The sequence below is a fragment of the Eupeodes corollae genome, chromosome 1, assembly GCF_945859685.1.
Source record: "Eupeodes corollae chromosome 1, idEupCoro1.1, whole genome shotgun sequence".
Taxonomy (NCBI): domain Eukaryota; kingdom Metazoa; phylum Arthropoda; class Insecta; order Diptera; family Syrphidae; genus Eupeodes; species Eupeodes corollae.
The window spans coordinates 204144923-204157039 of NC_079147.1; the positions used below are offsets into that span (position 1 = coordinate 204144923).

General features: G+C 30.7%; 1 protein-coding gene across 5 annotated transcripts in view; it reads left to right on the forward strand.

The window, feature by feature from the left end:
• The window catches only part of LOC129939889 (insulin-like receptor), a 153415-nt gene that overhangs the window by 100392 nt on the left and 40906 nt on the right, over positions 1–12117 (forward strand). For all 5 annotated transcript variants that reach the window (XM_056048073.1, XM_056048072.1, XM_056048075.1 and 2 more), the window contains exon 3: positions 8260–9748. In XM_056048073.1, the coding sequence (XP_055904048.1) occupies positions 8470–9748 (1279 nt within the window). In that variant the 5' untranslated portion in view covers positions 8260–8469. The remainder of the gene's footprint in view (positions 1–8259; positions 9749–12117) is intronic.

The window sequence follows — 12117 nt, forward strand, 5'->3', positions numbered from 1 at the left end:
TGCAACCTTATCTTCTGGTATTTAAATGTAAATATGATTTTAGGCTTTTGAACGCCACGGCTGATTCAAACGTAGGCTCACCTAGAAGTCCAATTTGCGATGAGTTTATTTAACATTTCTGACCGCCTATCAGCAATAACTCGACGAATGTTGTCATTCCAATGTTCTATCATTTTGGGTTTATCGGCGTAGACTAGTGACTTCATATATTCCAACAGAAAATCGACCAGCAGCGGCGTTTAATCTCAATATCTAGGAGCCCAACTCACGGGTCCGTTACGTGACACTATGCGGCTAATAAACGACACCAAAACTAGTCTTCATTATAGTTGATAAATTGATAATTGAAAATCATGGCTCTGTAGCTAGCGGAAAACAATGATTGCACCGTTCTGGTATCGTTTTTAAAGAAGAACGGAACGGACCAATTATTATTCTACCGACCCATAAAGAACACAAAATAGCCAGTTCTGGAGGTTATTAAGATTTCTCTCAACATACATTTGAGGATTGAGGCATACTTTTGTGTATTAATTTATCCATTCAACTAAAAGTGAGCCTTAATGCTAAAAAAAGTTCGCTTATGAAAATTGAAATGAAATTTATCAACTGCAATCTTGTTTTGAACGATTTGGAATCGTTTTTCAGGCGGCAGTCAATTATGGCTGAAACACAAAGTCGCTTCAGCTTCGGGCTAGTCTGCGTTATGGTGGTTCGAGGTTGCCTTGAATGACACTACCAATATGATATTTCTAAAATGGCACTTCTGTCAATAGCAGCTGTTATTTTTTCTCAAAATAAAAAAAATATTAGTTTTGAAATCGAAAAAATTAAATTTACAGCGGAAGTAGCTTACACAGCCTATAATATGGGGATCCCTCCAAAAGCAAATGTATTTTGTTTGTTGACTTTTTTACAGCTGTAGGGCTGTCAGACAAAGCAAATGTTCAGCAAATTTGTGCTAAAGCTTCCGTTTGGAGTCACAATACGTAACATTACCTTATTTCCTTAAGGTTGTCGAATGAAACGTGAGGTCGAAGCTTCGCATTGAATTCCTATGGCTGAACTCGTAAACGTCAGGTGAAACCGAAGCTGAAGCGTGTTTGTGTTTCAGCCATTAATGTTAAAATTCCAAAACAAGCTTAAAATAACTCTTTTGACAGCAGTTTGAATGGCTGCCGCTTAAAATAGTGTTGCCAACTTTAAGTTATTTCCATGAAAAAACACCCGTTACATATGCGTGTTTTTTCTTATAAATAAGTTCTCTTCCCAAACATTTAATAGAGCCACCATTCTTGAAAAAATATGCTTGTAACTTTAATAGAACTTCATAGAGTCCTAAGGCTGACTTTGTAGTTTTCATAAAAAGTGTTAAAGAAATTCATCTGTTAAATAAAATGTAAAAAGAACATATTTTTTTTAATACCTTTATTAAAACTCATCAAAAAAACTAAAATAATGTAGATTGGCAAAAACTCCCTAAAGTATATCAATCCCGATTAAATATTGCATAGCCATTTAAAAATGGAAACTCATTGAAACATATTCATAATCATATTTTAAACCCTTGTTCATTTGAACTTAAGTACAAATTTAACATCTAGGTTGGACAGTGGACACAGATGATATTTATAAAAAATTTGGCAGCTCTGTTTAGTTAGAAACAAGTTTAGGGTATATACTACTACAATTTCACAAAAAAAAGGGCTAGTAGTAGAAGCGTTAGCTTGTGAGCCAAAGCGTTTGAAATCCTTCAAATTATTCTGCTTACTGTTAGTTGAGAAAATGTATGTATATAAGTTACCTGTTGTAAGAAAATATTTACTTATTGAGGTATAGATGCGTCAGTAACAAACATAACATTGCCTAATTCCTATGTCACTTTAGTGAAAAATGTTAGTGCTGGCGCTGTTAAGGTTTGGAAGCACACAGGTTTTGGGAAACCTTTAATTTAATTTCGAACTCAAATATTTAAATGGTCAATCATACATGTTTTTTTTCGGTGGCAGCATTCCAACTTCCAGCTCAATATTAAAATCTTGATTAGTGCTTAAGCCTTTCGACATTTTAATTTTCAATTTTAAATTTAAAAATAAAATATATTGTTTTTGACGTTTTATAGAGTTAAAAACAGCTTAAACATATCGTGTTAATTTTTTGAATACAGGCTATCGTTTTAAAATGGGTTTAAACTGTATATGAATCAAGTAAACTTATAGAGTTTAGTCTAGCAAAGACCTAACTAGAACTTATCAAAGAATTAAAAACATGGCCCATGATATTAAAGTAACATCTCAAGAACAAATCACACTTCTTATAATAATTATGGAAAGCGCAATTAAAATTACGGTGCTACATTTTAGTTTTTTTTTAGTTTGGATCCAGGTTGAATCGATCAGAAAAAAAAACAGTCCGAAAAACTATTTTATTGAAGTTTTAAATATGTTTTAATTTGATTGATGGCCAAACGATATAACCATCTAAGAATAATTCAGCGTAGTAGATGCATTAATATTTAATTTGCGAATCAGCTGATGAAGGCCCAATTTTACCAAACACTTTTCACTTTGCAAATTACTTTTCACCAAACACTAATTGGGAATGTGCAAAAACTATTCTGAAAAGTCAAAAGTTTTATTACTTTACAAAGTATTTGTTCTATTTGTTTCACCAAACAATAAACTTTGCAAATTATATTTAGAAGTTTGAAAGGCTTTTCGGAAATAGGCAAAAAGAAGAGTTTATTTTGAAAAGTTGTCAGCTTGCATTAAGTCCTGTATTTCTGATTTTTGGTTACTTATTTATGATATTGTCCTAACTAATAATCCGAGGTTCTTACCATGAAGCAAAGAACGGATAATGTCAACAAATTTAGAGAAACCGCGAAAAATTCGCACTTTTTTCCATTATTAGTATTTTTTACCATGAAGAAGATTTTGTTTAACTAACTACAATTTGAATCTAAAGTTGTATATGTAGATGTAGCCAAAAGAATAGATAGAGTGATATATATGAATTTGGCATGGTTTGATGTATATAATTACTGGACTAATAGCTAAAAAAAAAGCTCTTAAGAATATTTCAAAAACCAAGAAGTTAAAAATAGTGGCCAAAGAGTAGTGAAACTAAGAATTAACTCCGATATCGAAAATGATTTTTCAACAAAATAGTTTTTTCTATTGAGTAAAAGTCCCATTAAATTTGTGGTTTCAAAAATTATAAATAAACTACAGTCAAAAGACTTTTTGTTTAAATCCCTTGTAACGACTTTTGTGTGCACTACATTGGAAATAGAATGGAGCCCAATATCACGTTATGGCATCTCTGCACTTATACTTTTCACCTTTAAAATAAAGTCTGAAAATTTTAAAAGTGGAAAATCTTTTTTGCACTTTTATTTTGCAGGATATTATTGATGTGAATATTTTTTTAAATTTATATTTCTGACATACTTGAACTTTAAATTTAAGAACTAAAGTAAAAGATGTTACCTATTGTAAGTGTCATTTTCAAATTAGTAGTTGATAATAGTTTTAGCAATTTAGAAAAATGTTTTACTTTTGGAAACAAGGAGAAAATGTATAGCTATAAATTAAAAGTTGTTTTACTTCATAATGAATAAAGTTTCAAAATGCAGAACCTTAATATTTATCGACTATTAATTGATAAATAATTGCCACTCTCAACAGCCGTGACTTTCTTATAGCTTTAATTTAAATACAATTCCACGAGATTAATTTCATCGAACAACACTTAACACAAAAAAGAATTAGGATAAACCCATTGTTATTAAGTCAAGTTTATTAGATCGTTTAGGGAAAAATAAACATTCATCCAGTTTATATCACATTATAAATTCAATTCGATTTCAAATGTGATGAGATGAAATGAGATGATGACTTTTAATCGCCACCAAATTAAATTTGCCAACTTATCAAACAACATCACATAAAAAACCATATACCAACCTATATTGATTTTTATTGCTCCAAATCCAAATAAAATGAATCAATATCATATTATTAGCCATCACCTATACACTCTATTCAAAGTTATCATCACTAAATAAAACAATCTACTACTACCTCGCTAACTTGTTGCTATTTTGTCGTTTAATCCACTAAAAATTCACTAATTATTATGTATAATGCAAAAATTATATTTTAAATATTTTATCATTTTTCTAAGCCGGATCTACATATGTATGTACGAGTACATATACATTCGATATGTACAGTGTATAGTTTAGAGTGTGTTGTCTGCTACTTGAGATCACATTTTTTGTGGTTTTTACGACTAAATAATATTAAAATACATCAATGAAATTGAAATTACCCTACCCTAAACCCCGTTTTCTGTGTTTTGAATGAAATCAATTAAAATCGTAAACATGTCATGATGACAAAACAAAAAACAAAAAACGAAAAATGTTATGGTCGTTGTCGTCGTTGTCATTTTCGGTCGGCTCGGGTTTTTGTATTTATCTCGATACTGGTGGTACTGGTACGACAGAAATCAATAAAATTTCAGCACGCATTTAATATTTTCGTCATTGAACAGAATTCCAAGAAAAAAAAATATTATTATTATTATTTGTTGACTGATTGGTTGGTTAGTTTGTTTGGAGCGATGTGGTTTGGGATAGTAATTAAAAAAATAAAAATCATATACATATGAGTTTGTTTATTTTTCATTAAATTGCCGGCTTATATAAGCTCTTGAAGAGTTTTTCTGATTATGGTATGGGATAACAAAGCGTGAAACGTGTGTTATTTATTTTCGATTTTTGTTTGTATTTTTGTTAGGTCTACAAATGAATGAATTGAATTTTGAGAAATATGAAACATAATTTTCTGATAGTGTTCTACAAGACGAGTATATGCTATTAATTTGTTCTATTGAACTCAAAATTAGGTCAGCTTAATTAACTTTTAAATAAGTGTTATTAATTTTACGAGCTTATTTATTATCAACAGGAACTTATTTAAATACTTCCTAAATGACAAGATTACATGATTATGTATGGATCAAAGAATAGACACCGCCACCAGAAGAAATGTATGGTGTATTGTTTTTCTATCGTTTCTTTTCTTTTGGATAGACTTGAAGTTAAGTTGTTTTCAATCCATCTATTTGAAGAAAATTTATTAAAAAATTAGTGACAAATAATCAGAATGAATGGAGGAAGAGTTGCTTCAATTTTCTAACTTATTCTGGCTAAATGATAACAACATTGCTCGTTAAGGTAGTTTATGTTTCCGTCTGCTGCAACCTCAGCTTCTTAAAAATATGTACAGAAGTCTTGGTTGAAATTCAATTTAATCATGTTTTGCATTTGAGAGAAGAAACGGAAAATGTTTTAAGGAATCATCATTTGACAGAATAAGGCATTTGTTTAACCTCACTATTCTTTGCGTAAGCTTTCCTATTGCATCTATGTATGTAAATATGCAAGTATGTGATTGGCCAAAAGTCACCTTGACCCACTTCTTTTAATACTTTTTTAATGAGATAGTTTCTGTCCATTGATAATTGTTGAGGCATATTGACGAATTTACATTATTCTGCACTTTTTAATCTGCAGGAAAAGCGAATGCAAAACATTGAAGACAATGTCTTTAACTTTTGAAAAGATAGTTAATTTTGAAATCCTCTTTTACCAACTTTTAGTATGTTTTTATTATTTCGATTTTTCTCAGCATTTTACCAGATGTCAAAAACGCCATTCTTGGAGGTAAAATAATTTTTTGTTCGTAAAATATTCGAGGTGAAACATCTTGTTTTTCAAGATTTTTGATTTATAAAAAAAAAACGTTAATTGATTTTTTTTTTTAAGTTATACTATTTTGGTATCACGACATTGTATCAAGGGTAATTAAGTGCTGATGTTGATTTTGGATGAAACATTACATAATTATTTAGAAAATTATTATATTATAATATGTATTGGTATCGTTCAATTATGTATTGAACATAATATTGGTCAAATTGCAACGACTTCGTTGGCGCATACCTCCATCCGATGGTCCAAATTTTCGATGACACTGAGGCAAAATTTAATTATCTCGTTCTTTAGCTTTTGTATTGTTGCTGGCTTATTGACATACACCTTTTCTTTCATATAACTGCAATGGAAGACGTCCACCTTCAACATTTTCAACTCAACAAATCGAACCCGATCCTAAAAATACCAATTACTGCCACTTGATGATACTCGATTGATTTAAACTCAAACCACTAAGCTAAGAATATTCATAGATTGCTGAAGAATATTATTTTATTTTTGCTTAAATAAAGAAATTTTATCGTATGCGTTCTTATTCAATTATTTGAATACGAAATTTAATAACATGATAAACATTTCATTTCCTATGTATGGTCGAAATAATTTGAACCTTCGTTCTTGTTGATTCTCACTCCATCAATAGACAACAATATCGTCAAAGATTAAACTAATGTAGCAGTTCAAGGACGCATAGTACTGCTCACACCATCCGCTATAAATCACCATTCAAAATTAATTAAACTTCCAATGTTAGTCTCAGATAGTATATTTAAAAATAGTCTTTAAAAAAAATACAAAAAAAAATTTAAGCAGAGCCCCTTCTGTGCTCACAAATTAACATCAAAGCCATAGCTCCATTCTCCAAATTGTACAAAATAACCTAAAGTAACTCTGAGCTTATAATCAACAACACATAGTTGACCAATTTGGCAGTAATTTCTTAACACTAGTTAATTTTGAAAATGTCAACAATTCTGAATACAAACTCTACATATTCCAACAATAGGGTGACGTGTCAACATTAATCAATATTTTTTCAAATGTCACCATTTATCAAAATTCTGTATAACACCGATAAAAGCTCTCAATAAAAATTAAAAAGAAAATCATTTTTGTGTGATTTATATACAAATGTAGGTACATATATCTTAAATGAATTCCACTTGTCAAACAAAAAGTTTTAAATAATACAAAAAAATTGGTATCATCATTTTTATTTTCATAATCTATTTCTTTTATTTTGTGTATGTCATATTGATATTTTACCTGTTTATTCCCATGTTATTCAAATTACATCTTGCTCACGGAATAATTTATAAAGCACCGTACATGAGGAGAGAAATCATGTCTAGGTCGAAAGTTTTGTTTTAAATAAACAAAATAAGTACACCACAGTTCACTATCAATTTCTTTGTTCTCATGTACATTTTATTTTTCTAGGTATATTTTCTCTGTCGAGTTAAGTTTCATGATAATTCTTTCAAATTGAACATTTATATGGGCATATATTTCGAAAATGAATGAATAATGACTTAAAAAACACATATCTACCAGTGACCAGTATAGAACAGAAAATTAAATCGTACATTTTTTATTTTTACTCATTTCTTATTTTGTATAAAATAAAATTTAAAAAAAAAAAACAAAACGAAACAAAACAAAACAGACACTTTAACAGACACCGACCAAAAGAGATATATACAAAATCCAGAAGATACAACAAAATAAAACGGGACTACACTTTTCTTGTATCTACACTATACTTTATATGTTATATTTCCAGACAGGGAACATTTATTTGGAAACATACAATGTATAGGAAATATTACCATTTGACATGTTTTATTTATTAGAAAATGTTATGTCATTGATGCCTCAAGGCGTTACAATTGGGATTTCATCCATCTCTCTCTGAATTTAGAACATATGTATGCATTATGTCTATACCTACAAACTTATACATACGTATATACAGTGTTTTGTTTTTATTCTTTCATGATAATGATTTTTATGTAGCCGTGTTCATATGTACGAGTAGGTACTCGAACTTCATAACAATATGCAGTGATTTGATATTTTATTGATATCATATAGACATTTTGAAAATAATTTGTGGATAGTAGTTGTTTTTACTTTTTAAAGTTTTAATATATTCGATTTGATTATGATACGCGAACCGGAATCTACAAAAATTAACAATAAAAGGCAACAATGTTAAAACACCTATTGAAATATCCAACGAAAAGCCTTTTTCCAATGAGTTCTCCACATCTTTGAGAGTTTCGTAATAACGAATTTTTCGACATAAAACAAAATTCTTTTAACGTTGACTTTAAGATGATTCTAGCGTGTTACTTGAAAAGCTATGAGAAACTGTATTTTATATCATAATCTTAGGTATAAATTATGCATTTCAAAAATTATTTAAAAGTTTAAAAGACTAATCCTTATTATTTTTCTTTATCTCATTTCAGATAATTTTCGTTTAAAAATGTAAAGCTTTACAAAAATTAAGAAAAAAGTGTATCGAAATCCCAGAGAATTTTTAAAAAGAATTGAAAATCGAGCATCAATCTCCCTGTTTACCCTCTTTCCAGTTGACCTAACTTCATATCATAACTTATATTCTTTGGTTTTTTGTTCAAATGTTTTTTATTTAATACTTTTCAAAGAAAAACAAAACAATGGACATAAGTAATTGCACAACAATGTTAAATCGAACAAATTATTGTTCAATATTGAAAAAAAGAAAATCTTCATGTAAAGAAAGTACCATAACAGTGAAATTAAAAAGGTACACATTAAAAGAAGAAAAATCCATTCAAACTATGAACACTAACAAGGAAATGGTTGATGATGACATTAAAAACAAAAACAATACAATGTGTTTGATATGTCGAATAGAAAATGAATGTCCCAACTCTGATAATCTAATTTGCAATTCAATGGCAACCCTTAACAGACAACATCAAACATGGAAGCATGATAATGACAACAACAGCAGCAGAAAGAGTCAGAATTTTAAAAATTATGTTGCAATGAAAACGAGTTCAACATCATCAATACCATCCGATACATCGCCATCGCCATTGTCGTCTTCGTCGTCATCGCCAACTACCAAATGGAATGTGTTGGAAATTGCCAATCAAAAGAGTCAATCACAACGGCATGCTGCATCTGTCAGTTGCTGTTGGAATGATAGTTGTAGTTCGTTCAGCGATAGCAGTAGTATGCCATCATGTCAACTGCAATCTACGTCATTCTCCTCAACATCAATCTCTCCTCCTATTTTATCCAAAGCACCATCATCATCAACATCAAATAAAACTAAAACATCCTTACTATCATCATCACCACAACAACAACAACTGTCACCGGCGGCGTGTTCTGCATCATCATCAGAAACAGAAGCAGAAGCAGCGGCAACATCAACAATTGAAATATCATCATCAGCATCATCATCATCATCAACAACAACAACAACAACAACAAAAACAACAACCACAATATCAGCCACAGAAGCAACAGCTTCATCCCGATTATCATCATCAAGAACAAATACCTTAACGACACCGCTGTCGTTGACTTTGCCGCTGCCGTTGCCGCTGACGCTTCCATCTTGCATTAACAGTAGTACAAGTTTAAGTGGTAACAGTAAAAGTTGTGCGAGTTTACTAAGAACGTTAGCACTAGTTGCTGTCATCCTAGAAAAATGTTTTATCGGAATGTTCGGTACGCGACACATTGGAATGCCATTTGAGCATAACAATAATAACAGTAATTATCAAATGCCGGTTTCAATTCAAAAATCTAAACGAAAAAGCCATATTAGTAGTTCCGGTTCCGGTTCAACAAAATCACCAATTATGTTTATGTTTTTAAGTTTATCATTTATGATGATGATGCTGCCGACGACAACAAATGCTGCAGGTACAGAAGTTGCTTTGGAAGGGAATGAAAAAGGCAAGTTTTTTCTACATTATTATAAAATCTTACATTTAAAATACTTTCGTATATAAATTTAAAGCTCACTAAAACAGTTTAGTAATTAAAAAAGCCAATATAATTATTCACAAATATTTACAAAGAACAAAATGCACCATTATTTTAGATCTATCAAACTGATTTTATAGCTTCTTAGAGCAACTGAACAACCAAGAAATCAAGTTATCTTAAGCTTGGTTTTGATGGATGGATGGAACAAAAGTCTTCTAATGGTGTTATTTCTGTAAATTGCTTCACCCACGATCAATTATTGATGCTAATTATTATGGATGTCTTTTTCTGCCAAGCAGCTATTATGGATGAAAGTTATTCTACTGCACGTATCAATTAAAATTTTCAATGTTAATATTGCTTTAATCACTCATTTGATGAATTTACTTCAAACATCTCTTTACCAAAAATCCGACATCTTGCCTCAATAATTACATTGATGTACCCACCACACCATTACAGTTCTGTCAAGAAAAATTGAAGAAACTTAATTATTATGATTCTTATCCATGTGTCAATTTGACTTGTGTAATATTGATGGGTTTAGTTTAGGTTAAGTTGTCTGTTGACGGGACCAATAGCACTAGTTAAACCACCCTACTTGTTGAACCACTTAAAGCTTTCTTAAGCGTTTTAGACAATAGATGTTGGAATTTCTTAGATCAATAAGATCATAAAAGTAAAAGGCTCCAAAGTAGAAGCTTTGTCTTTGTGACATGAACGTAGAAAGTGAGACACTATCTCCTTTTGTTCCTCATCAATGCAGCTTCGGCAAAAATTGTTTGTAAGAGTAGTGTTCTGTACGGACTTCTATAACGGAGCTAGTGTGCAATCAAAAGCACGCATTCGGTGTAGTAAAAGCAAGCAATTAAGATGGATTTTTCCTGTACAGTTAATTTTAAAATGCTGCCGTATAAACGACTGGGATATCGTTGAATTATGAAAGAAATTACAAAATGTTGATTTTCGAGTGCGGAGCTCTTAAAATCCTCAACTTTTAAAGTCGACTTACCAATAAAACTCAAATTTCATCAGTACATTTGCCCATGAGGAAATTTCGACAAACAATTTCTTAGTAATACTCATCCAATACCCATGATTTACTAACAACTTATTTGTCATGAGACCTCCTTTACTAGAGAAATTAAATGTTTTTTAGAAAGTGAGAATATTGTAGTTTTTTAACGGATCTTTATTTTAGCTGAATGTATCTACATTTTGCACTTCATATTTTAAAATCATTTGACAGAGTTAAGCACCAAGCTCTCTTATCGAAAATACGTGCTGTTGATATTGATGAATCTGTTGACTAAAAACTACCTTTCTAAGCGTTCAATAAAAGTTATTTTGAATGGTTTAAAGTCTAAAACTCAAAAAAATAAATGCTGGTGTCCCACAGGGATCCGTTTTGTCCCCGAGTCTCTTCCTAATATTTTCAAACGATCTCTTATTTTTTGGACGGAATTCAAACAAAGATTATTTCAAAAATGATAAGATTTATATCACTCAAACACTCCAGGTATGTTTCATGCCTTCCGTTTTTGTACCGATATTCTTGTAATCAAATAAGCCAGTTTCATAACCCCCGTCCCCCAAACAATACTCTCACTTCCAGGAATGTTTTACCCGTGAGCTCAATTTCAGACTGTCAGTATAGATATTCTTTTTTAACCGCACATCGAGAATGTGGAATGCTTTACTATACTCTTTTTTCTCCTCCTATTTTAATATTCAAAATTATAAAACCAATGTGCACTGGTATCTGCTCTTAAATCCTTCCCTATTTTCCTAACGCTTGCACTGTATTTAAACGTAAACATTCAAAGGGTAATAATAAAACCTTGAGTACCTGTTAATTATAAAAATATACAATTTTAATTGTTTAAAATATTTACGAACAGAACAGTTTCGAGATAATTGTTAATAATTTTAATCGAATTTGTATTAGTGTTCTTATATTTTTATATTTAAAAGAAATGACGGAAACCTACTTAATAGGTTAATTAGTACGTACATTAAGGTTTATTCATATATGAATGTATGTAACGAAAAATCCGGCAAAGCGCAATTACACAAAGTTCAACGCAAAAACATAACAACAACAAATAAAAACTCAAAGCAAAATAAAGAAATTGCGTAGCGAAAAAATCCCATGGGATGTGTATACCAACACAGTAGGTATTTATTCTTTCTTTTTGTTTTATTGACATGCGCAGTTTATGTACGTAGTAAAAGTAGTAATTACTATAAAACAATTTCAATTTGACTTTGGAATGGTTCGTTTGGTGGGGGAGAAGAACAACCCTGCCGCCGCCCGCACTGCTGGAAATACGCAA